The sequence below is a fragment of the Austrofundulus limnaeus genome, unplaced genomic scaffold (assembly GCF_001266775.1).
Source record: "Austrofundulus limnaeus strain Quisiro unplaced genomic scaffold, Austrofundulus_limnaeus-1.0 Scaffold99, whole genome shotgun sequence".
NCBI classification, from domain to species: Eukaryota; Metazoa; Chordata; class Actinopteri; order Cyprinodontiformes; family Rivulidae; genus Austrofundulus; species Austrofundulus limnaeus.
In genome coordinates, this window is record NW_013952501.1 from 810,928 (window position 1) to 838,837 (window position 27,910).

Below are 27,910 nucleotides of genomic sequence, written 5' to 3' on the forward strand. Positions count from 1 at the left end.
CTATGAAATAAACAAAGATCTATGTTCTACCAAACATTTAAGTTCCTCTGTTTACAGTAATTATGTTAATAAACTCCTGCGCAAAGTTAATATTTCTAGGCTTAGAATGGATGAATGAGCCTCCTGCTGCAGCCCCCCGCCCGCACTGATTTTTTCCTATTGCCTCCTTCATCCTTTTTCCCCCCCACCTCACTCCCTCTCTCCCTCTCTTTTCCGCTTGAGTAGTTTTGCGGTAGAAGGGATGAATGCTATTAGAGCGTCGCGTCATTATCGGGCCAGGCCTGCCGGGTCCATCTCCATCACAAAGGCCAGGAGATCACAGACCTCTTGCAACCGCGCGCACACACACACACACATATTAACACACACATGTGCACCCTAAGGAGATCAGAGTCCCCGTCCCGAGCCCCCCGACCTCCACCCTTCCTGCCCCTCTTCCCATTCATCTCTCATGTAAATTGGCTGTAGGTCTCCCTCCGTCTCTTCCTCCCTGACCTTGGGCTTCTGTTATCTCCACACAGTCTGATCCAGCACCAAGACTGAATGAAGCAAAGCACAGAAGAGAAGGGGGGGAAAGGAGAAATTAAATCCCCTCACACTCTCCCATCAACCTGTGATAGTTGTGCGAAAAACCCCGGGCGTAAAGGTGTGTCAGATTGTGTGTGTGTGAGGAGAATTGTCTGCCTAATTCAATATTAATTAACTGGATGAATCTTTGTTCTGCTACACTTTTACTCCTACAGTGTTCATTATGGGCATTTAACAATGTGAAACCCTGAGAAGTCTAATCAGTCTGGTGTCTTTCTCACTCTTTTTGGAGTACGAGCACTCTAGAAATTCTTATTGTTGACGTTATTATGGTCTAATTCACTCCTTTTGATAGTGTGGTAGTGGTCATTTAGAAAATAATGTAAAGATATTAGTTCTAAAGAAACACATTTTATCCAGTTTGAGGTGATTCTTGCATCTATCCCCAGTAAAACTAAATAATAAAAATCAGCTTCCAGAGTCAAACTTGAATATTTCTAGCTGCAGTTTTAAAACCAATGAGTGATCTCATGACAGCTGCAAACTATTAGGGCCCGATCTACACTACTCCTGATATTTTTAAAAGAAAACCATGCCCACAGATTCTTAAAAATATGTAGAACTAAACAAAATAATGTAAGTCCCATGGTGCACCACAAGGTGGCAAAAAACTCCACATTAATAACAGATTAAAAAGGTGAAAAAAAGGCACTTAATTTGGATCAAAATTCATTTTCCTCTCAGTTTCTAACCATCTCAGCACCTGATCTAAGTTTGATGGTGACAGCATAAAGATAAAGCGAGACCCTCAGAATAAATTGATAAAAAAAGCTCATTTTTTGTTTGTATTTCTAGGGCACAATGTGATAGTGTGCATGAGAGAAAAAAAACTTCTATGTCATTGTTTCTGAAATTATGTGTAACTCCTATTTACATGAAAGCACCAGAAACACAATTTAGAAAAATCTCCACTGAGGAAAACCCTTTTCATCCTAACTGTTTTTTTTTTTTCATCTAAACCTCTAAGTCTGGATGGGTTTATAAGTTTTTTTTTTTAAATATCCAGAGTAGTCTGGTCTTAATTTAATTAATTAAAGGTATATATTTGTCTTTTTCTTTTTCTGTCTATTTAGGTTGAGCAGACCAGAGGGGAGATTGCCTTCTAAAAGGACTGAGGGTTCAATTCCCAAGTCCCTCCAAGTGTGTACTAAAGTACAATTCAATTCAGCTTATTTATATAGAATCAAGTCACAACAAACATCATCTACATCTGTACAAAAACAGTCACATACATTATAAAAGCCAATTAGTAAAAGCTATCAGTCTAAGATGACAGCAGATTGTGTTGAATCAACTTATATTTTAATACAATTGCATTCAAAATACATATTCAGGACCAGTCCAGCACACAAACTCAAGAATGTTTTGTGTGTTTTAGCATCTGTAAGGCCCATTTTCCCAAAACATCATGTGAGGTAGGACTGTGCATAAAAATCAATATATTGATATATATAAATATATTTTTAAATGATATTGCTTTTCTTTCTTTTAATATTGATACATCTTCCAAACCCTTAGGGGGCAGTATAACAATGCATGATTCCTGTTCAGAGCAGGAACTGCAAGCTGCAAGTGAGACTGTTGAGCAAGTAAAAAATGGCCAGCAGTATTCTCTATTTGTTCTTAAAAGCAGACACAATTTGGTTTTTATAATTATAAATATATACTTAAATATTTTTGCTGGTTTTGTTGAGTCAGCGGCATTGAGCAATAAGTATAAAGTAATATTGATGTCGAAATTGAATCGAGCTGCATTTCTATCAAAAATCGTATTGAATCATGTCCTAGTTGATACCTAGCCTTAATGTGAGGAAGTCTGCCCAGAACATTTAAATTGAGGTTGGACTTTATTATTCTTCAATGAGTGACAGTTTTTGTGTGTTTAAACCCAGAAAATGAACCAATGTTCATTTTACTTTAAAACTGTGGTATAATTTGCGTTTACGGACGTTTTTGTCAGAGTTTATTAACCTAAATAATTAAACCATTTGACACAATTCACAATCATAAAACTCCTAACTTTTCCTCGTGTTTAATTAAACTTGTTTGACATTCTCAGACATGTAAATAAAGCTACATTTAAAATACTTGTTCCCTTTATAGTAAATATAAGATCCAATTGATGCAACATAAAAAAACTTTAGGTTTGAATCAGTCAGAGAATTGGTTTGTCTGACAGCGGGCCCAGTACTTGAGGAGGACTCATGGTTGGGTTTAGGATGTGTGTTTGTGTGTGAGTGGGTCTTCTGGGCTTCACTGTGTGGACACAGACAGCCAACCACCCGCAGCCTCTCATGTACGCACACACAGACACATCAACTCTTCGTCCCCGTCTCACACACACACATACACATGCGTGTTTTCCCACAGTCATCCCAGCACACACACCGTGTCTCTCTAAGCCTCGCTCTACTTTGCTCCTTGCTTTAGCTGCTGGTGGCAAAGCTGTGATAATCCTTCGGCCAACACAAAGCTCAGACTGTTACAAACTACAATCTGAAGGAACACACACACACACACACACACACACACACAGTTACCAAACAAAATCCGAGGAGCAAACATGCATGTGTGTGTGTAAGAGGAGAGGGGGTGGGATCTGAATAGTAACGGGTGGTGGGAGTATGGGGGCCGGGGCCAGCAGCGCTGTTTTGCATATGTTATTGCAGCAATAGGGAGAGGTTTGCATATGTTAGTGGACCCACAGGGGACGGACTCTGCATGCTTTATCATAGAGAACAGCTCCGCAACACAACACAAGAATACTGGGTTCATAACAACATACACGTTAGGTAAACAGGAAGGATTATACTCCGGGTGTGGTGACAAACTGTAGGAAGACAGCTATTAGGTGAGCATCTTAAAAAAACACAAGTGAGATGTTTTAGGTGGTGTACACATGCATCAACAGGAAGAGAAGTATAATCGAACATCCAGATGGGATTTTTGCCTCCTTTGTGCCCAAAATGAGGCACTAACTCCCTACCCCATGAGAATCCACACTTAAACACGATGCAACTTTTGTATGCACCTTCTATCTCCTCCCATCAGTCTGCAAAATAAATAAATAAATAAAAACTGGTTTGAGTACTGATTTTCTCTTCAGAGAAAGATGAAAAACCCTCCTGGAATGTGCTGATAATGTGATGCAGGGTTGAACGGTGGTGGGTTGCCACCTTTGGAGAAAAAAAAACACTTTTGGGGCAGCAACGGGCGGTAATCTGGTCACACCGTGGAAAGCAGAACAGAGGATCCAAGCTAATCTTTTCAAATGTAAGTTGTACGCTTTCTGTTCTCAGCGCTCAATGCTGAGCTCAGAGACCCGAATCTGTTTTCAGTGAGGGGACGGTTTAAAAAAAAACACCATACTACCCACTTATTTCCACTCAAATTAGACCGAGACAGCACGTTTGGACGTGAGAGACAGAGATTTAGATGTACAACGTACAGATAGGCAGAGTCAAATACGCTTGAGTCAGGATGTTAAATCCTAATTTTTACATCTCAGCCAACCAAACACAGACAGAACATGCAACAAAATCGACATTATCCAGCTAAGCACAAAGTCACAATGACCCGCAAAGCCTGCAAAACCTCTGATAACAGAGCACCTGTGTGTGTGACAGAGTGTGTGCAGTAAAACGTGCGTGTACATTCCAATAGTTCTGCATGTGCACGCAACAGCCTTTTTTTTTAAAACACCAGGACGAAAAGGATGTCATGGTTGTGTTTTTAATTTCTCTACAGGGATATAATCTGTCCAAGAGGATAGATGTCTTTTTTAATACTTGCTTTGTGCAATTTTAACTTGTTATTTTATGATTTATGGCCCACGAATTCCTCAAATTGTCCACCTAATTTATATCTAGTTTACAATAAAACAAGATTTTCATCCTCAGAAAATGCTAAAAAAGGAGTTCTCCACACAAAGAACCAATTTTCCCTCATGGCACAGTAGAGTCATGTTTTGCACTTTCTTAACTTGCATGACTTCATTAAAGAGTTCCTTCACATTTAGTGGCTGCTGTGATAACAGCTAGAAAAACGTCACATTCTTTCAGCGCTGTAACAGAACCTAAATGTATGTCTGTCTCTTGTCTCAGTCCGAGGGAGAATAAAGAGTGGAGAGCCTTTTGAATAGACAGAAACGAGCACACAGGACAGTCTGTACCACACAATGATGAGGCAGCAAAAACAGCTTATTGCACAGAATTAGAATGAAGGGATTTTCACAGAGCGCTGTTTCATTTCAGCACATTTCTGTGAGGGGAACATTTGAAAGAGGTCGTCCAAACAGAGAGAAGGGCAGAAAAGTCATGTTTAAAACTACTTTTGAAAAAAATAAAATAAAAAACAGAAGACTTAGTGTTGACATGGTTTCTAACAGCATTTTTTTCTCGTGTTCAGATTCTATTAATCTTTTTATATAATCTTTTTTTTAATATGGGACTCAGTTCTTCCGTTTTAACAAGTCTTATAATAAATGTGTATTTCCTTTTTGAGTAATGTTTGCCAATTTCAGCTTTCTAGCTGCCTCATGTAAGCAATAAGTCTGAATATCAGAGACAAATCAGAGCAAGAAGGAAGTATTAATTCAAAAAGCAGTTTTGTATTTGACCACTGAGGGGCACCCCATTTCCACAAAGCCAACAAAAACCCATCTAATATATGTGTGCAGTTAGTTTTTATTAATTGTAAGAAAAGCCCTCTTTAAAAACTGCTTGATTCACATTAATATGAAGCCAAGTGAAGCAAATGTATCAATCAATAAAAATACATTTAGTGATTCTACTTTTTCTGTCATTTACAGAAAAGGCAGCAGAGCAAACAATGGTATAGGACTTCAGACATCACTGATTCAACCAATAGACTTATTTATCTGTCTTATATGGAGAACTGAAACTGACTTAATTAAAATACAGGTCCAGTAAAAAGTGAAGTACACCTAAAATGCACTAATTCATTTTAAAAATGAGAGCTTTGTCTCATGTTAAATAAAATTAAAAAGTAAGTCACAAATACATCTACAAGTAAAAGGAAAAACAATAAAATATATTTTTTCAAAGTCAGTAATATTTAAATATGCGCTAAAATATATAATTTGTTGGAACTAAGCTGGAAAGGTAAATATGAAGGTCAATTAAATTATAAAACTTAAGTTAAATTTCCCCTTTTTAAAATTTTAATTATATTTATTTATTTATTGAGCCATTTATATATTACTGCTTTTATTTTAATCATGTCAGTTTCAGTCCTCCATACAAACTAATATTTGAATCCCATAAAATTAAACCCTGCATTTATTAACTGTAAAATACATTTTATTCTAAATTAAACAGCAAACACTTTAAAGTCACTTTGATATTAAAAAGGGCATAAAACCTTAGCTTTGGCTTTTAAATAAAAACTTATTTTAGAAAAGCTTCTGAATAAAATTAGAAACCATAAACATAATTTCAAGTTTACCTCTGACCATCCAATGAGCTCCCCTGAGACAGAATAATGACAAATTACCAAAAAGGTGTTTAACACATTTTTAAAGTTTAGATAACTGAGTAAGTTTTGCATAAACTGATCAAAATTAAAAATAAAATTAGATAAACAGATTTTTTTTGATAAATTTAACTGTAGAGTTTGGTCTTTTACATTAGTGGTCCCATTTTAAACCTTTTTTCCTAACCAGAGCCACTCCAAAAAGAAAAAAAAAAAATAGAAAAAGAAAAAGAAACGAGCAGCAAATTCTCATGCTTTAATTTGACACTGACAACCTGAAAAAGTCCTTTGTGTTAACAGAATTTTTGCCCTGTTGGAAATTTAATGGTATACTCTTAATGAAAATAAGAGGATTTAAGGGGCGAAATGTCTTAACCTTGGGCTAACAAAAGACATGTGTGAACCGAGGATGTCTTCTGAAGAAAGACAGTGAGACAAAAGTGTATTAAAAGCTACAACATGCCGAATGAAAAGGTAAAGAAAGGCAGTCAGGTGGGAAAGAGGAGAGTTCAACTGGATTTATTTCAAACAAGAGGGTCACAAAGTGGGTTTTTTTTTTCATGACATTACACACATACGCACACATGCACCTGTCCCTTAGGGAAAGATCGATATACATCCACTCTGATCCAAACATGATGAGAAAATCCGCTCAATAAACACACACTACAGTCTGCGACCAGACCGATCAATAAACACCAACGTACAGGTGTCAACGCCGCCGTCTACAGAGCAGCCAATCAATGCTCTCACACAGATATACCTGAACCAATCAGCTGCTGTGTGCAGGTTCACTCTCCTCGTCTCTGTCCAACAGTTTAATACACTCGCTTTACCACACCTCGCTCCCCCCCCAGCCTGTCCAGCTGTTTCTGCCTTGTCTTTTTTGTCTGTCTGTACATTTCCTCTGTGCTGGTGAGTCTCACACCACACACAGATACACACCTATACACAGCTTGACAACATATTTAACATAGTCTCAAATAAAAAGGAGAACATTTATACTAAAACAATGCTGATTTCAAGGAGATCTGCCCCCACTTCCTGCAGCAGCCAGAGGGGGGCGCTCTGGTCTTGATTCAACACTTCTGTGTCTGTCCATGCAGACTGAGGAGGAGGACAAAGTCACTGTGACAGTTAATACACTGCATGTAGGAATTATTGTACCATCTTTACATGCTATTATGCAGTCAGAATGAAGAACGGGACATTAAATTTTTATCTTGACTTTCTGTCAATGCACTCTATCCATGAATCAATCACATTCTCGTAATGTTTTTTCTCTAGCCTGAGACTGAGTTTTCAGCAAAATATAAATATGGTTTTGTTTCGTGTTTGTCAAAGACTTCTCCTAAAGACTAATTTTTCAATAAAAGCTGTTTGTTAATTGTGATGCTGACAGTCTCTAGTTTGTCAAATAAAAAAATTGATTGTTATTCTCATTTTGTAACTAGAAGTCTTCTGTCAAAGCAACAAAATTACATTTAGTGCTCATAATGTGGACATTATAAACAACATGACGTGATGATCGATCATTCAGTCCAGGTCCTAAAGAAGCCCCAGACCATCACACTACCTCCACTATGCTTGGCTGTGTTTCTTTCCTGACATGCAGTGTTGGTTTATACCACATGTAACAGGATGTTCAGCTGCCAAAAGGGTTTACTTTTCTATCGTCAATCCAGAATATTTTGGGATTATCAGGATGTCTTTTGCCGAATGTGAGACTTGTGATGGTCAGGGGCTGCTTCAGGACCCGGAAGGGGAAGTAACTGATGGAATCACGAACTCTGCTCTCTACCAGAAAACTGTGACGCTGAATATTCAGCCATCACTTTGTGAACTTAAGCTCAAAAACATTTGATTTCTGAAGCAGGATGATGATTCCAGACACAGCAGACACACGAAGGACTCATCGCCAGTTATAATAAACGAATGAGATATGCAGGTGTGACCAAAAAAAAGAATCAAAAAATGAAGAAATCTGTAAATTATTGAATTCTTTTTCACAGCACTGTACATAATGCACTCTGTGAGAATATATCCATCATCTTATCAAACACTTTACAAAATGTAGAAAAGGGTAAACAATATTCAGCAACATTTAACATATTACTACAAGGATATTTGTAGACGTGATCATACAGTGAACTTACCCAGACAAACAGATAAAATCTGGTGGTAAAATCTATAAATTGATTTTAGACGGGACTTTTGGAGATTTTTTAAAAACTGTATTCAGTTTTCATTACCTAGTAAGAAAGTCAGAATGCAGAAGGAGGAAGGAGTCTGACATATGGAGTCTAAGGTGCATAAAAAAGAAAGAAGTAAAACCAGTGTCTGTGGGCGGGTTTGTGTGTGTGTGTGTGTGTGTGTGTGTGTGTATGCTTGTGCGTGTAAGTTGGCGTAAAAAGAGTTGTTATAGTCCACCTGTTCTTTAACAGAAAAAAAGCATTTTCTGAATATTAGGAGTTGTATAAAAACGTTTGACCCAGACGTGATGAAAATGTGGGTATCTTTTGACTCCATTTTGCTGCTGCTTATTTCTGTAAAAGTGTGTGTGTGTGTGTGTGTGTGTGTGTGTGTGTCCGTGTGGTAGTTTCTCAGTAAAAGCCCCTGGGCTTTGTGGTCTATACTGAGGGGTTTGGAGGAGTTTGTTAGTTGAGGGCCAGGTGCAGGCAGACAACACATACACTCACGGAAGATAAACGGACTGTGCACACACAAACACACACCAACGAAGGATAAATGGACCCGGTAGCAGGGAGGTCTGACAGAATGCCTTTTCACACCTGGCTGAGCCCAGCGGAAGGTGACAGAGTCTCATCTCCCAAAGCGAACGCACACACATCCACACACGCACACACCTCCTCACGTTGGGGAGTTCAGGGTCATAAGCAGCATCATGAATAAAATGGGGCTGTCTTAAACAGAAGGAGCCCTGCGTGGTTGTGTGAGTGTGAGAGCGGGTCCGTGTGTGCGCGGGCCCCTAACCCCCATGCCAGTTTGGATCTGTAACGACCTTCTGTTCCCTGTGCTTAAATGGCTTAAATACTTCAATTAGACCTGGGTCACAATCCTCCACCCGTTAAAGCACAACGCCACACACAAAAACACGCACGCCAACGCACAAAAAAGACTGTTTCACCAGCGTGCAACCAGAGACTTCCGCCTGTATCGTCTCCTCTCGTCTGTGGTTCTGAGTGAAACTGAACTGAATCAGCATCTTCCACTGAAACATGAGCAACAATTAAACTCCACCGTCCTCTCTGCTAGCATCTCCCCTGGAACTTCTCTGTCCCGCTCCCCCCCCCCCCCCCCGTCTCTCCCACCATGCTACCCCGCGCTAACGATGCTGCCTTTTCATTAGACAGCCCCTGCTAATTAATCTCCATAGAGGAGAGTGACAGACCTCCGCCAACACACATACGCAAAGTGCACGCCAAGATATATGCAAACACACACTCCTCTTCCTTCTTCCTCGCTGCCTCGTCCCGCGTGGTGTTGGCAGCCCATTTCATGCTTTATCACGTCTTTTAATTGACAAACAAGCTGCTCTTTTCTCTTAGGCTGAGGTCTATATCACCCCCTTGCTCAGATGCACACACACACACACACGCACACACACACGCCTGGAAAACTAGTTGTCTTTCCAATCTTTTAATTCACACAAACGCACACACACTTTCTCAAATAGGCAAATGCCTCCCTACTGACATGTGGCCCACGTGAGTGTCACAGTTTTCAACTTTCTGACACATTGTAAGCACACACACACACACACCACACACACACATACATGCACACACACACCCCAACATCACATGTGCACTTAGGTTGAACATTAAGACAAAAATCATCTTCCATCCCTTTTCAAAACTCCTTTAACCTTTTAGTTTTAACATCTCAGCTGTACGGCGAGCTCAATCCTAGTCAGAATCAATTTACTGATTTGAAACTTTTATTTGAAGTTCATGTTAACACTTGTCCTTTAGGAAGTTACAGAAATATGATGTGAGGGCAAATAAGATTTTCCATTTATTCAAACAACTGTTAGGAAATGAATATATCTGAAAGCTCTGTTCTGTCAGACGTGTTTTGCTTCATTAGATTTAATAGATTTTGTGTCTGATTAGCTGTATTCTGAATGAAGAAAAAAATAAAAATAAAGGGACAGTCACTGGGTTTAAAATAAGCTGGGTTCAGAAAGCTGCGGGCTTAGTCTGTCCATCCACCATCACCATCTTGTGTCCTTTCTTTCTGCTTTAATTGGGAGCACTGTGGTAAGTAAGTAATCTACTGGAAACACTTGTAGCCTATACAGTACTGTCCAAATGTTTTAAAGCCTAATTATTATTATTATTATTATTATTAGTATTATTATTAATATTATTACTACAACTACTAAGCTTTCAACACAATCAGTGCCCTCAGTTAACCACTGAGCCACATATAATTAAATTGCAAATCGATATTGGAAACTACTGGAGTTAACTCATTCAAACAGCATCAATTGATGAAGTTATGGATATCCATTTAATATTTCTTGCTTTGCAAAGACACAGGCTGTCTGTTACGTGTTGAATCAGTACTGAAAAATTAATCCATAAGGACAAAAGGATGGATTCATTTAGGAGAATTTCAACGCTGAGTTTGACTTCATCTGTGGTAAATAGTAAAAAATGTGTTTGGATGACACTTCCTTAAAAATAAGTTACATTTTAGTGATGTATTTGGATGTATGCGTGTTGTGAGCTAGTTATTAACATTACGTTGAGTGGTTGTGCTGTAGACTTACTACACACTCGCAGCAAACAAATGGTGAACTTAGTAAAACGTCTAGTGCGACCTGTTTTTGTATGTGTTCGTGTGACAAGGGGAGGAAGTGAAGACCCAGTTATTATATTAGTGTTACTTTCAGTCTAAAATCTTTTCAAAATAAAGAAGATCATTGTTTCTTTAGGATACCAATATAATAAACAAAAGTCACATCTGGAATTCTGTCTTAAAAGACTAAAAAATCCTCAGAGATTAGAACATGAACATGTGAAGCAGTGTTAAGGTGAATGTGAGCGCAGCAGGGCTTGACAGAGTTGACTTAATGAAAAGATACTCACTGTAATGTGATACTGTCTCCAGATCTCTGGACAAGCCTGGAAGGAGAGAAAAATACATTTTAAAGTAAAAAAGAAATCAACTGAATTTATTTATTTATTTGGCATAATTCACAACAAATGCATTCTCAAATATTATTTTGGAGAGGCACACGGAAGCAGCATGAATGTGTATGCGACTCTTTACCACGAGCTGAACACTAAAGAAAAAATAACATGTTGGTAACATCCATGAAAACTATGTTTGAAATGTAAAGAAAAAGAAATCTGATTTATTGAGTGATACCAAGACATGAGGGCCATGCAAAATAAAATTTAGAAAACACTTCCGTGTCAACTGCCCGCCTGAGTCCTCCAGCTTCTTCCTGCATCTCTCTCCCTAAAGCCCAGATTTTTACACTTTTCCAGTAATGTGTTGCTCAAACAGTCAGAAAGTGAGGCAGTCAGTTGTTTTGTGCTGCTGTGGCTAAAGCATTATCTCTGGGGCTTCTCCACGCTGTTCCTTAAGCGTTCCGACATCCTTTGCCAGCCAGTGCCACTTCCCATGGGGAAATTGAAAATGCCGCAGTCGCCTCAGGCAATAAGATTTATCTGCTTACATACCTACTGAGTGAGAAGCAGAGTGAGACACAGTTCAGATTCTCAAGCCTGTTCTGTGAAAAAAAAGCTTGTACATAATTTGCTCTTGCACTCAGTAAACTTAAATAAATTCTATATTTAACTGCAAAAAGTCTAATTTGGCCTGAGTGGTAGTTTTCCTGGCTAAATCCTACCTGTTTAGATTTGAATAAAAGGAACTAATATGAATTTTGATAGCAGAATCTTTTCCTTCCTCTCATCTATCTTTTTCCCTCTGACAACCCCCCCCCCCACCATCACACACACCCACACACACACTCCCTCCCTTTTGCTCTATCCCTCCAGACCGCCAGGGTAGTGTGCTGTTGTTGAGGGCGACAGGCGAGGCGAGCGACACACTCGCGCTCCATCAACCGTCTGTCTTTAATGAGAGACACAGTAGGGCCCAAGGGACTGAGACTTGACTCCTTTTCTCTCACAAACACACACACTAATACACTCAGTGTAATTTGTGAGTGTAAGAAACAAACAAACAAAAAAGTTATGCATTACAAGTGAGAGGTAATTACAGCGCTGCACAACTTTGGACCTCTGCTGTTTAAAACGGTATGTAGAAGAGGCGAGAGGAAGGAGAAGAACAGACGGGTGGGAATGAGAAGATGAGACCGGATGAATAAGAGTTTGTCAGAAAGGAAGAGGGAAGGAGGAAAGAATAAAAAGGTAAATTGGGCCGTGTGTGTCCTGGTGTAGCCTCTCCCTCTGGTGTTCACCTGGTTACTCATCCATCACACAAAGCACGGTACATGACTGACTGACGAAAAAGGAGGGAGAGGAGACGTGGGGGTGGGAGGTGGCTGTCGACAGCTCATAATATACAGTTTTCTCTTTCTAGACTTCTGCGTAATAGGGCCAGGTAATAAATGCAGCATTAATGGTCATTAGTTACACCCTTCAGTTGTAACACACCAATCCAAACCTGGAACAAAAAATACTTCCTTCATTGGTGATTGATGATTAAATGTGTGGAATGTCTTTGCATAGTTCAGCTAAAAAAAAAAAAAACATACGCAGACTACTTTCTGATTTCCTTTTTATTGCTTTTTCAATTGCTCTGTGTGTTCTCTATGTTACACATACATTTTGGAATTATAAAAACATCACAAAACCCCTGTGTTTATGCACATCCTACATGAGTTTTTGTAATGAATACACTGCATTAGACATGTACACAAAAACGGCCCTGCATAGCTCAACATGGTTTAGCTTACACTCCTTGTAATGTTAGGCTCTTACTACTGTACATCCTAACTAGGGCTGGGCGGTATGACCTCAAATTCATTTCACGGTATAAAATGGATCCCTTCGCGGTAACGGTATGTATCACGGTAGAACATTATCATAAAAAGCAAAGATAATGTTATTTTTAGAGCATTTATTTTGCAGAAAACTGTAATCATAATCAAAGCCAGTATTTTTGCCGTAGTGCAAATGAACATAACAGAAGTACAGAAGAATGTCTTATATATATTGTAAAACCCTTTCAACAACAAAAACATTTTTTAAATTTTCAACAATATCAAAATAAAATTAATATTATAATCAGTACTTCAAGTAAAATTAGTCATTTAGACGTAAAAAATTGAATGTTGCCTAAAATGTTATAGTGTGACAGGACCTTAAGGGGCTTAAGCTGCACATAGTCCTGTCATGAAACAATTTCAGATAACTAGAATGTAAGTGTGGTGAAGCCAAATAAATGTAACATCTGCCTGCCATACAATGAGCTTCTTCCTGCTGAACTTATCGGCTGCTGCTATGCTGCGCTCTCATCTTCATCATCTTCATCATTAGAGCAGAAGCCATCTTTACATTAGCAAGATGGATTTATGACTGAACGAACGTTCACGTCTTTTTTTTAAATCACCTCTGTGGGTAACAACACATAAAAAAACAAGTTTTTTCTCCGACAACTTGGGTGTGAAAAAACTATGATGTTAAAGCTTCGCTCTGCACGACGTGCAGCAAGAGGGAGGGAGAAAATGATCCCGTGACACAACGTAACTTTTCTACAGCGGCAGGGGGCAATTTTGAGGATTTATTCTCTCTATACATGTTTTAAAACACTATAATTTCTTCATTATAGTTCAAACGTCTCCTGCTCAGTTTTCTCTGCACTCACAGTCCTGTTGACACAGGTGCGATGACGTAATGACGGTAGGAGGGTAGAGGGTAAATTTCTACCCTAGGCCAACTTCATACCGTTTCTACCATCTACCGCGCAGCCCTAATCCTAACCAGTGTAAACAGATCCAAGTATAGATGTAAATTTCACACGTCACAATAATAAATTTTGCTGGACGATAAATTGTCGCAGAAATTATCGCGATAAACAATAATACTGTTTGGAAACACAAAAATACATACATAAAGAAAACAATATTCTATACTCACATCAATGAAGTGTCCCTTTATGCTGCAGCGATGGCACTGTTTGTACCAATAGGCCTTCTCACGGCAGGAATCAAAGCAGTGTCCGGGCTGGCCACAGTTGCGGCAGTGTTTATTGGGACACTCACTGGCTGCATGGCCTGCTGTACCACAGAGGTAACAGGGCAACAACTTCTGCACACATACACACACACACATATGCACAGCACTGTTATTAAAATGTTTACATCCTTGCAATGAGGCCAAGACAGAAACACTACTGTGCAAGAAGAACTGACATTGGATTCAGAGCAGTTCTTGGAGATATGTCCGGTCTTGTTGCAGTTTCTACAGTGGACGTTCTTGTTAGTATAATATCTGTTCGACACCCGTTGTACCGTTATCCTGGGACCATTGCCTTTGTTATAGATCTGAGCCTGAAACACACACAGTTAGTACTGTTACTGAGGTCATGGCCAGAGTTTGATCAATACCAACCAGAAGAGTTCAACTCATTAAAGAGGAGTACTTTTTAAGAATCATTAATTTAGGTGTTGATGTCTTCTAAATCACTTTGACAAAAGTAAAAACCTTTTTATATACATAACGCTACAATGTCACAAATATACTACTATTGTTGTTAAATAGTTTATTGCTTTTGCTACTGTATCTTAGACAAGTTCAGAAGGAACAAATCAGCCTTTAACATGGCTGAACAAGAATTAAACAATTTTAAAAGTTAACAAACATTCTTTTTCCTATAGCTCCTCAAAACTCTTCATACCACAAGTGGAAACTATTTTAAATTTGCCTAAAAAGAAAAAAAAAACAACAAAAACAACAACAACAACAACAACAACAACAACAGTAAAATTACTGTAAAAAAAAAGAAAACTTTGAAATTGACTTACCTCCTTGTCTTTTTCTGAAACCAACCAGGTTCCTCCTCCTTCAAAATCTGTCAGGAAAAAAAAAAAGGCAATTTCAAAAGCTGTAGCATATTGCTAAAATTGTCTTTTTCTTTTCAAATTATAATATATGGTGTACCAAGGTAATAAAATAGGTATGCTTTTTCAAGATCAATTGCAATATAATAACTCTGCCTTAATTACAACCATAAACTAAGGGTCCTTAAGGATACGCACATCACCCACTTTTTTCATGTTTTAAGCTGATCATCTCATGTTGGGTTGAAGACATTTTGATTTTTAATTTCAAAGAGCCAAAAACATCATCACCCTTTTGCCTTTAGTGGTGGGTGATAAATTTAATCATTTTAATGTAAAAATGTCATTAAGCCACGATTTTAAAGGGTTAAAACATGTTAGATGAGCTCTCAATACCTTACAGCAAATTTAGGATTTTCTTTAGTTTCTATAAAACTCTTTGAATATACAGACTGAAACTGTTCTTGCAGAAATTTGATACTGAAAATTAGAAATCTTTTCATAGTAACCAAATTCTGTGACAAACACAATTATATTTAGCTTTTTTCCTCTCAAACATCATCACTAATTTAGTGGACCAGTAGTCAGTAAAAAAAAAAATTGATACGATTCTAGAAAACATCTGACACTGTTAGGAACGCTGAGCCTTAAAGGATGAGTTTTTGTTTCCTGTAAGAAGGACGCACACATGCAGGCGTTGACACTGTCACAGTTGCAGCCCAGCACACATCTGTATGAGAGTGGCACTAACAGCACCCTGAGGGAGTCTGCTGTATTCTCCTCAGGCCCACAGAACTGTAACTGACATCCAGAAATCCTAACGTACACACAAACACACACAGACACGTGTAGTCAGCATAAATTATGTGCTGATAGCAATGACCCACACAGGCTCACATGCTCCCACAAACACAGGAACACCTACACATCCCTCCCCCGTGATTAGCTGGTTGACAGTCTTTAGCCTTTGGATAAACATACAAGCCTTGAGCCATAATCAAATATTACACTCTCCTTTCCACCGCACTCTTTTCTTTCTTTTTCAGCTTCTCTCTCTTCAACAGCCTTATCGCTATTCAGCTCAGCCATCCTTCCTTTGCTTTTTGCTTTCGCGCCTTGTTTTCTAACACCACCCCCTCTTCCTCGGGTGAGCGGCTGTAGAGGGAGGTTATCACCTTTCTCCCCTGTCAAACAAATTAAAATGGCTGCTGTTTGGATGGAGCTTCTTTCTGCCACGACCTTCACCTCTAAACACACACACACACAGTTACAAACACAAGCTATTCAGTGTTGTCACCACACAGGTAGCTGTGTCACTCACACAGAGGCAATACTTCTGCTTCATATACCATATTAAAGTGAAAAGCTGTAAATCTTACATCTCAATCCAGCAGTCAAGTCAAAACTGTGCATATATCCATTTTGTCACCTCTAAATTGACCTCAGCAGAGAAGTTTTGATCATTTTGACTGAAATATTTATTTTTATTTGTTTTCAGCGACAATTTAATCAGTTGATTGTTCACAAAAATTAAGATTAACCCAGATAGGCATGAAAGTGACTCATTTTTAAAAACCAAAACACTACAGTTTGTCTAATTCAAATCGTAGGCAGATAATTGTTCACTTGGTCAAAACCATCAGCAACTTTCCAGCAACTTCGAACTTTATCAGCTTTGAGGAATCCAGTAAAAGTGACAGAATGTGAACCTTTATTGAAACATTTATTTTCTATGAAGAACTGCTGTTTTCAACTCCCAACAGGAAGTGCTATAGTCAGCACAGAACATACCAATGACTCAAGACTTCAACAACTTAAAACATTTCTACTTATGTAGACTCAAATAACTGAGATCCCCCCTCTCCTTTCAGCTCTCAAAGTTTCTTAGTTTAACAGAGTGTTGTTGAGGTGTCTAACAGCTGTTTCTAAATATGTCCTATGCAAACATTTCTCTTAGTTCTCTTTTTTTACATTCTTAGCTGCAAGTCTTTTCTTAGCTTTGTGTTAGATTTACAATGAGATAAACATCTTGATTTGATTTATTTATTTAACAGGAAAAGATTATTAAAAATCAAGCCTGACTCAGCATAATTGCTGTTTTACAGCAGGTTCCTGTTCTGCAGCACACAAAACACNGTAATGATGTCCTTGCTGAAGAAATAAAATATTCATTAAATAAGTTAGCAATTTTTTCATGATCAGAAACAAGAAGTCCATTTACTGAGATTTGTGAATTGTTATTAAATGTTTTATTGTTACTTTCACCTGTCACTGACAATCATTTCTTCAAGCCACAATTATGAAGTAGCACTCTTGAGACATACCCAGATAAAAATGTCACTTTAATTTCTCTGTACCCACATGATACATTGTTTATTTGCAGACTTTATAATGAAAAACTAGTTGAACATAAGATATTATCTTACAAATTTATGATAGATCTCCTATTGTGTGCTTATTATCATACTTCAAATTTATAGGTGTTAATCTTCTGCAAATAGTGGCTTGAACAATATTAATGTGTATTTTGTACATACTTTGCCAACTTAAACATTCAATTTCATATATGTAAATTGTTTTGGTTCTTGTATTATCAGTTACAAATTTCACCCACTGATGCTTTACCTTTACTATAAAATGACAGCTAAAGTATACTTTTTTCATGTACCTGCAGACTGGTGGGTGCATACTTTACATACAGTCATTGTCATATTTCAGTAAGATATTTTACTGTAGTTGGCAAGTTATTTTTGTATAAAGGAGAGATAAAGGGGTCTCCTAATGCGAAGAGACTAGGAGGCCTCGGTGGGACATGTGTTTGTGTCTTTGCACGCTTAGCTGGTGTTACACAACAACCAGTGCGTGGCCAAAGGGCAGTCTGAAAAAGAGCAGGGGTGAAAGGTGTGTATGTGTGTGCGTGCGTGCATGTGTGTGTGTGTGTGTATGCAAGTAGGCGTTAGTGACTCAACGAAAGTCATTCCCAAAGCGTCTCCCAGGGGGACTGCCCAAATAAAGAGCAGGAAGCTTTCCCTTAATCTAAGGGCCACCCCCCATCTCACCAGCTCAACACACACACACGGATAAAGGGTGAAGCTCTTTGTCACGGACGAGGAATCAAACACATGGGTGGGAGGGGGTGAAGAGGGTGGCTGGGGGTCTGTTGTCTGTACACAGGGTGAAAATATGCTAATAGAGCTGGAGGCCCAGTTCAAAACCAAAACTGTCATAGCCTCGTTCCATCGCAGCCCAGAATATCCGAAGGAGTCTGGAGCGAAAAGGGCAGATGGCAGGGACTTCCTCAAGCAGCTGAACAGACTCACAAGAGGCCTGAACTGTGCTGATTGCAATTTCAACAGATCCAACAGTGAAGCCATTATAACATCCATCTTAGAGGTCAAAGCCCACCAATCTTGAATAGAAAAAGCATTGGCTTCAGCTCTCATTGAAGGTGGGAACTTCTGAAGGGAGATCACTAATGTCAGGGAGTCAAGTTTCATCAAAGTCAAACTGTTTGTGAACATCCCATTTGCAAGATGCACTGTAGGTGCCACTGACTTTACTTTTGCAGGACAACTTGTTCATTATCTCATCACTACATCGTCAAGGGTAATGCAACACAATGGCACGGAAGAGAGGGAGATGGAGAACCAGAGGGAAGGACGGATCAGGGGAGAAAAGGCGACAGATGCTACCTGTCTGTCTCGAAGGTACCCTGATTACTTGAAGATGAGGAGGCTGAGGCGGCGGCGGGTGGGGTGGGGTGCGTGTCTGTTCATCAGCGCCGGCAGAACAAAGCAAAACAGAGAAATTGAGTGTGTGCGCATGTGTGTGTCTGTGTGTGAATGCATTGAATCTGTCCCTTCTACCAGTGAGAGCAGAACGGAAGTGTACGTGTGGCTAATGAACCATGAACTCCCAGCTCTCCTGGGGTGACACACACACACGCACGCACGCACGCACGCACGCACGCACGCACACACACACACACACACACACAAGGAGGTTCACACAGGATGGTTTGAGTCTGATAAACCAAGGACAAGGCAGAAAATGTCAGTCTCCTCACACTGTTATGTTAACTATTAAATACTTCTGTGTGTGTGTGTGTGTGTGTGTGTGTGTGTGTGTGTGTGTGTGTGTGTGTGTGTCCGTGTGGTAGTTTCTCAGTAAAAGCCCCTGGGCTTTGTGGTCTATACTGAGGGGTTTGGAGGAGTTTGTTAGTTGAGGGCCAGGTGCAGGCAGACAACACATACACTCACGGAAGATAAACGGACTGTGCACACACAAACACACACCAACGAAGGATAAATGGACCCGGTAGCAGGGAGGTCTGACAGAATGCCTTTTCACACCTGGCTGAGCCCAGCGGAAGGTGACAGAGTCTCATCTCCCAAAGCGAACGCACACACATCCACACACGCACACACCTCCTCACGTTGGGGAGTTCAGGGTCATAAGCAGCATCATGAATAAAATGGGGCTGTCTTAAACAGAAGGAGCCCTGCGTGGTTGTGTGAGTGTGAGAGCGGGTCCGTGTGTGCGCGGGCCCCTAACCCCCATGCCAGTTTGGATCTGTAACGACCTTCTGTTCCCTGTGCTTAAATGGCTTAAATACTTCAATTAGACCTGGGTCACAATCCTCCACCCGTTAAAGCACAACGCCACACACAAAAACACGCACGCCAACGCACAAAAAAGACTGTTTCACCAGCGTGCAACCAGAGACTTCCGCCTGTATCGTCTCCTCTCGTCTGTGGTTCTGAGTGAAACTGAACTGAATCAGCATCTTCCACTGAAACATGAGCAACAATTAAACTCCACCGTCCTCTCTGCTAGCATCTCCCCTGGAACTTCTCTGTCCCGCTCCCCCCCCCCCCCCCCGTCTCTCCCACCATGCTACCCCGCGCTAACGATGCTGCCTTTTCATTAGACAGCCCCTGCTAATTAATCTCCATAGAGGAGAGTGACAGACCTCCGCCAACACACATACGCAAAGTGCACGCCAAGATATATGCAAACACACACTCCTCTTCCTTCTTCCTCGCTGCCTCGTCCCGCGTGGTGTTGGCAGCCCATTTCATGCTTTATCACGTCTTTTAATTGACAAACAAGCTGCTCTTTTCTCTTAGGCTGAGGTCTATATCACCCCCTTGCTCAGATGCACACACACACACACACGCACACACACACGCCTGGAAAACTAGTTGTCTTTCCAATCTTTTAATTCACACAAACGCACACACACTTTCTCAAATAGGCAAATGCCTCCCTACTGACATGTGGCCCACGTGAGTGTCACAGTTTTCAACTTTCTGACACATTGTAAGCACACACACACACACACCACACACACACATACATGCACACACACACCCCAACATCACATGTGCACTTAGGTTGAACATTAAGACAAAAATCATCTTCCATCCCTTTTCAAAACTCCTTTAACCTTTTAGTTTTAACATCTCAGCTGTACGGCGAGCTCAATCCTAGTCAGAATCAATTTACTGATTTGAAACTTTTATTTGAAGTTCATGTTAACACTTGTCCTTTAGGAAGTTACAGAAATATGATGTGAGGGCAAATAAGATTTTCCATTTATTCAAACAACTGTTAGGAAATGAATATATCTGAAAGCTCTGTTCTGTCAGACGTGTTTTGCTTCATTAGATTTAATAGATTTTGTGTCTGATTAGCTGTATTCTGAATGAAGAAAAAAATAAAAATAAAGGGACAGTCACTGGGTTTAAAATAAGCTGGGTTCAGAAAGCTGCGGGCTTAGTCTGTCCATCCACCATCACCATCTTGTGTCCTTTCTTTCTGCTTTAATTGGGAGCACTGTGGTAAGTAAGTAATCTACTGGAAACACTTGTAGCCTATACAGTACTGTCCAAATGTTTTAAAGCCTAATTATTATTATTATTATTATTATTAGTATTATTATTAATATTATTACTACAACTACTAAGCTTTCAACACAATCAGTGCCCTCAGTTAACCACTGAGCCACATATAATTAAATTGCAAATCGATATTGGAAACTACTGGAGTTAACTCATTCAAACAGCATCAATTGATGAAGTTATGGATATCCATTTAATATTTCTTGCTTTGCAAAGACACAGGCTGTCTGTTACGTGTTGAATCAGTACTGAAAAATTAATCCATAAGGACAAAAGGATGGATTCATTTAGGAGAATTTCAACGCTGAGTTTGACTTCATCTGTGGTAAATAGTAAAAAATGTGTTTGGATGACACTTCCTTAAAAATAAGTTACATTTTAGTGATGTATTTGGATGTATGCGTGTTGTGAGCTAGTTATTAACATTACGTTGAGTGGTTGTGCTGTAGACTTACTACACACTCGCAGCAAACAAATGGTGAACTTAGTAAAACGTCTAGTGCGACCTGTTTTTGTATGTGTTCGTGTGACAAGGGGAGGAAGTGAAGACCCAGTTATTATATTAGTGTTACTTTCAGTCTAAAATCTTTTCAAAATAAAGAAGATCATTGTTTCTTTAGGATACCAATATAATAAACAAAAGTCACATCTGGAATTCTGTCTTAAAAGACTAAAAAATCCTCAGAGATTAGAACATGAACATGTGAAGCAGTGTTAAGGTGAATGTGAGCGCAGCAGGGCTTGACAGAGTTGACTTAATGAAAAGATACTCACTGTAATGTGATACTGTCTCCAGATCTCTGGACAAGCCTGGAAGGAGAGAAAAATACATTTTAAAGTAAAAAAGAAATCAACTGAATTTATTTATTTATTTGGCATAATTCACAACAAATGCATTCTCAAATATTATTTTGGAGAGGCACACGGAAGCAGCATGAATGTGTATGCGACTCTTTACCACGAGCTGAACACTAAAGAAAAAATAACATGTTGGTAACATCCATGAAAACTATGTTTGAAATGTAAAGAAAAAGAAATCTGATTTATTGAGTGATACCAAGACATGAGGGCCATGCAAAATAAAATTTAGAAAACACTTCCGTGTCAACTGCCCGCCTGAGTCCTCCAGCTTCTTCCTGCATCTCTCTCCCTAAAGCCCAGATTTTTACACTTTTCCAGTAATGTGTTGCTCAAACAGTCAGAAAGTGAGGCAGTCAGTTGTTTTGTGCTGCTGTGGCTAAAGCATTATCTCTGGGGCTTCTCCACGCTGTTCCTTAAGCGTTCCGACATCCTTTGCCAGCCAGTGCCACTTCCCATGGGGAAATTGAAAATGCCGCAGTCGCCTCAGGCAATAAGATTTATCTGCTTACATACCTACTGAGTGAGAAGCAGAGTGAGACACAGTTCAGATTCTCAAGCCTGTTCTGTGAAAAAAAAGCTTGTACATAATTTGCTCTTGCACTCAGTAAACTTAAATAAATTCTATATTTAACTGCAAAAAGTCTAATTTGGCCTGAGTGGTAGTTTTCCTGGCTAAATCCTACCTGTTTAGATTTGAATAAAAGGAACTAATATGAATTTTGATAGCAGAATCTTTTCCTTCCTCTCATCTATCTTTTTCCCTCTGACAACCCCCCCCCCCACCATCACACACACCCACACACACACTCCCTCCCTTTTGCTCTATCCCTCCAGACCGCCAGGGTAGTGTGCTGTTGTTGAGGGCGACAGGCGAGGCGAGCGACACACTCGCGCTCCATCAACCGTCTGTCTTTAATGAGAGACACAGTAGGGCCCAAGGGACTGAGACTTGACTCCTTTTCTCTCACAAACACACACACTAATACACTCAGTGTAATTTGTGAGTGTAAGAAACAAACAAACAAAAAAGTTATGCATTACAAGTGAGAGGTAATTACAGCGCTGCACAACTTTGGACCTCTGCTGTTTAAAACGGTATGTAGAAGAGGCGAGAGGAAGGAGAAGAACAGACGGGTGGGAATGAGAAGATGAGACCGGATGAATAAGAGTTTGTCAGAAAGGAAGAGGGAAGGAGGAAAGAATAAAAAGGTAAATTGGGCCGTGTGTGTCCTGGTGTAGCCTCTCCCTCTGGTGTTCACCTGGTTACTCATCCATCACACAAAGCACGGTACATGACTGACTGACGAAAAAGGAGGGAGAGGAGACGTGGGGGTGGGAGGTGGCTGTCGACAGCTCATAATATACAGTTTTCTCTTTCTAGACTTCTGCGTAATAGGGCCAGGTAATAAATGCAGCATTAATGGTCATTAGTTACACCCTTCAGTTGTAACACACCAATCCAAACCTGGAACAAAAAATACTTCCTTCATTGGTGATTGATGATTAAATGTGTGGAATGTCTTTGCATAGTTCAGCTAAAAAAAAAAAAAACATACGCAGACTACTTTCTGATTTCCTTTTTATTGCTTTTTCAATTGCTCTGTGTGTTCTCTATGTTACACATACATTTTGGAATTATAAAAACATCACAAAACCCCTGTGTTTATGCACATCCTACATGAGTTTTTGTAATGAATACACTGCATTAGACATGTACACAAAAACGGCCCTGCATAGCTCAACATGGTTTAGCTTACACTCCTTGTAATGTTAGGCTCTTACTACTGTACATCCTAACTAGGGCTGGGCGGTATGACCTCAAATTCATTTCACGGTATAAAATGGATCCCTTCGCGGTAACGGTATGTATCACGGTAGAACATTATCATAAAAAGCAAAGATAATGTTATTTTTAGAGCATTTATTTTGCAGAAAACTGTAATCATAATCAAAGCCAGTATTTTTGCCGTAGTGCAAATGAACATAACAGAAGTACAGAAGAATGTCTTATATATATTGTAAAACCCTTTCAACAACAAAAACATTTTTTAAATTTTCAACAATATCAAAATAAAATTAATATTATAATCAGTACTTCAAGTAAAATTAGTCATTTAGACGTAAAAAATTGAATGTTGCCTAAAATGTTATAGTGTGACAGGACCTTAAGGGGCTTAAGCTGCACATAGTCCTGTCATGAAACAATTTCAGATAACTAGAATGTAAGTGTGGTGAAGCCAAATAAATGTAACATCTGCCTGCCATACAATGAGCTTCTTCCTGCTGAACTTATCGGCTGCTGCTATGCTGCGCTCTCATCTTCATCATCTTCATCATTAGAGCAGAAGCCATCTTTACATTAGCAAGATGGATTTATGACTGAACGAACGTTCACGTCTTTTTTTTAAATCACCTCTGTGGGTAACAACACATAAAAAAACAAGTTTTTTCTCCGACAACTTGGGTGTGAAAAAACTATGATGTTAAAGCTTCGCTCTGCACGACGTGCAGCAAGAGGGAGGGAGAAAATGATCCCGTGACACAACGTAACTTTTCTACAGCGGCAGGGGGCAATTTTGAGGATTTATTCTCTCTATACATGTTTTAAAACACTATAATTTCTTCATTATAGTTCAAACGTCTCCTGCTCAGTTTTCTCTGCACTCACAGTCCTGTTGACACAGGTGCGATGACGTAATGACGGTAGGAGGGTAGAGGGTAAATTTCTACCCTAGGCCAACTTCATACCGTTTCTACCATCTACCGCGCAGCCCTAATCCTAACCAGTGTAAACAGATCCAAGTATAGATGTAAATTTCACACGTCACAATAATAAATTTTGCTGGACGATAAATTGTCGCAGAAATTATCGCGATAAACAATAATACTGTTTGGAAACACAAAAATACATACATAAAGAAAACAATATTCTATACTCACATCAATGAAGTGTCCCTTTATGCTGCAGCGATGGCACTGTTTGTACCAATAGGCCTTCTCACGGCAGGAATCAAAGCAGTGTCCGGGCTGGCCACAGTTGCGGCAGTGTTTATTGGGACACTCACTGGCTGCATGGCCTGCTGTACCACAGAGGTAACAGGGCAACAACTTCTGCACACATACACACACACACATATGCACAGCACTGTTATTAAAATGTTTACATCCTTGCAATGAGGCCAAGACAGAAACACTACTGTGCAAGAAGAACTGACATTGGATTCAGAGCAGTTCTTGGAGATATGTCCGGTCTTGTTGCAGTTTCTACAGTGGACGTTCTTGTTAGTATAATATCTGTTCGACACCCGTTGTACCGTTATCCTGGGACCATTGCCTTTGTTATAGATCTGAGCCTGAAACACACACAGTTAGTACTGTTACTGAGGTCATGGCCAGAGTTTGATCAATACCAACCAGAAGAGTTCAACTCATTAAAGAGGAGTACTTTTTAAGAATCATTAATTTAGGTGTTGATGTCTTCTAAATCACTTTGACAAAAGTAAAAACCTTTTTATATACATAACGCTACAATGTCACAAATATACTACTATTGTTGTTAAATAGTTTATTGCTTTTGCTACTGTATCTTAGACAAGTTCAGAAGGAACAAATCAGCCTTTAACATGGCTGAACAAGAATTAAACAATTTTAAAAGTTAACAAACATTCTTTTTCCTATAGCTCCTCAAAACTCTTCATACCACAAGTGGAAACTATTTTAAATTTGCCTAAAAAGAAAAAAAAAACAACAAAAACAACAACAACAACAACAACAACAACAACAGTAAAATTACTGTAAAAAAAAAGAAAACTTTGAAATTGACTTACCTCCTTGTCTTTTTCTGAAACCAACCAGGTTCCTCCTCCTTCAAAATCTGTCAGGAAAAAAAAAAAGGCAATTTCAAAAGCTGTAGCATATTGCTAAAATTGTCTTTTTCTTTTCAAATTATAATATATGGTGTACCAAGGTAATAAAATAGGTATGCTTTTTCAAGATCAATTGCAATATAATAACTCTGCCTTAATTACAACCATAAACTAAGGGTCCTTAAGGATACGCACATCACCCACTTTTTTCATGTTTTAAGCTGATCATCTCATGTTGGGTTGAAGACATTTTGATTTTTAATTTCAAAGAGCCAAAAACATCATCACCCTTTTGCCTTTAGTGGTGGGTGATAAATTTAATCATTTTAATGTAAAAATGTCATTAAGCCACGATTTTAAAGGGTTAAAACATGTTAGATGAGCTCTCAATACCTTACAGCAAATTTAGGATTTTCTTTAGTTTCTATAAAACTCTTTGAATATACAGACTGAAACTGTTCTTGCAGAAATTTGATACTGAAAATTAGAAATCTTTTCATAGTAACCAAATTCTGTGACAAACACAATTATATTTAGCTTTTTTCCTCTCAAACATCATCACTAATTTAGTGGACCAGTAGTCAGTAAAAAAAAAAATTGATACGATTCTAGAAAACATCTGACACTGTTAGGAACGCTGAGCCTTAAAGGATGAGTTTTTGTTTCCTGTAAGAAGGACGCACACATGCAGGCGTTGACACTGTCACAGTTGCAGCCCAGCACACATCTGTATGAGAGTGGCACTAACAGCACCCTGAGGGAGTCTGCTGTATTCTCCTCAGGCCCACAGAACTGTAACTGACATCCAGAAATCCTAACGTACACACAAACACACACAGACACGTGTAGTCAGCATAAATTATGTGCTGATAGCAATGACCCACACAGGCTCACATGCTCCCACAAACACAGGAACACCTACACATCCCTCCCCCGTGATTAGCTGGTTGACAGTCTTTAGCCTTTGGATAAACATACAAGCCTTGAGCCATAATCAAATATTACACTCTCCTTTCCACCGCACTCTTTTCTTTCTTTTTCAGCTTCTCTCTCTTCAACAGCCTTATCGCTATTCAGCTCAGCCATCCTTCCTTTGCTTTTTGCTTTCGCGCCTTGTTTTCTAACACCACCCCCTCTTCCTCGGGTGAGCGGCTGTAGAGGGAGGTTATCACCTTTCTCCCCTGTCAAACAAATTAAAATGGCTGCTGTTTGGATGGAGCTTCTTTCTGCCACGACCTTCACCTCTAAACACACACACACACAGTTACAAACACAAGCTATTCAGTGTTGTCACCACACAGGTAGCTGTGTCACTCACACAGAGGCAATACTTCTGCTTCATATACCATATTAAAGTGAAAAGCTGTAAATCTTACATCTCAATCCAGCAGTCAAGTCAAAACTGTGCATATATCCATTTTGTCACCTCTAAATTGACCTCAGCAGAGAAGTTTTGATCATTTTGACTGAAATATTTATTTTTATTTGTTTTCAGCGACAATTTAATCAGTTGATTGTTCACAAAAATTAAGATTAACCCAGATAGGCATGAAAGTGACTCATTTTTAAAAACCAAAACACTACAGTTTGTCTAATTCAAATCGTAGGCAGATAATTGTTCACTTGGTCAAAACCATCAGCAACTTTCCAGCAACTTCGAACTTTATCAGCTTTGAGGAATCCAGTAAAAGTGACAGAATGTGAACCTTTATTGAAACATTTATTTTCTATGAAGAACTGCTGTTTTCAACTCCCAACAGGAAGTGCTATAGTCAGCACAGAACATACCAATGACTCAAGACTTCAACAACTTAAAACATTTCTACTTATGTAGACTCAAATAACTGAGATCCCCCCTCTCCTTTCAGCTCTCAAAGTTTCTTAGTTTAACAGAGTGTTGTTGAGGTGTCTAACAGCTGTTTCTAAATATGTCCTATGCAAACATTTCTCTTAGTTCTCTTTTTTTACATTCTTAGCTGCAAGTCTTTTCTTAGCTTTGTGTTAGATTTACAATGAGATAAACATCTTGATTTGATTTATTTATTTAACAGGAAAAGATTATTAAAAATCAAGCCTGACTCAGCATAATTGCTGTTTTACAGCAGGTTCCTGTTCTGCAGCACACAAAACAC

The 27,910-nt window shown here is 39.2% G+C and overlaps 2 protein-coding genes across 3 annotated transcripts in view; both read right to left on the minus strand.

Moving 5' to 3' along the window:
- Window positions 1–15,198, minus strand: part of LOC106520931 (zinc finger CCHC domain-containing protein 7) — a 21,732-nt gene extending 6,534 nt beyond the window's left edge. The window contains exons 1-4 of the mRNA XM_014013265.1: window positions 15,113–15,198; window positions 14,501–14,638; window positions 14,226–14,396; window positions 11,199–11,234 (exon numbers count right to left, since the gene is read on the minus strand). The gene's annotated coding sequence lies outside the window, so the exon portion shown is untranslated. The remainder of the gene's footprint in view (window positions 1–11,198; window positions 11,235–14,225; window positions 14,397–14,500; window positions 14,639–15,112) is intronic.
- Window positions 15,199–21,750: 6,552 nt separating this feature from the next.
- zcchc7 (zinc finger, CCHC domain containing 7) overlaps window positions 21,751–27,910 on the minus strand; it is a 31,360-nt gene continuing 25,200 nt past the window's right edge. For both annotated transcript variants that reach the window (XM_014013264.1, XM_014013262.1), the window contains exons 4-7: window positions 25,740–25,786; window positions 25,128–25,265; window positions 24,853–25,023; window positions 21,751–21,861 (exon numbers count right to left, since the gene is read on the minus strand). In XM_014013264.1, the coding sequence (XP_013868718.1) occupies window positions 21,766–21,861; window positions 24,853–25,023; window positions 25,128–25,265; window positions 25,740–25,786 (452 nt within the window). In that variant the 3' untranslated portion in view covers window positions 21,751–21,765. The remainder of the gene's footprint in view (window positions 21,862–24,852; window positions 25,024–25,127; window positions 25,266–25,739; window positions 25,787–27,910) is intronic.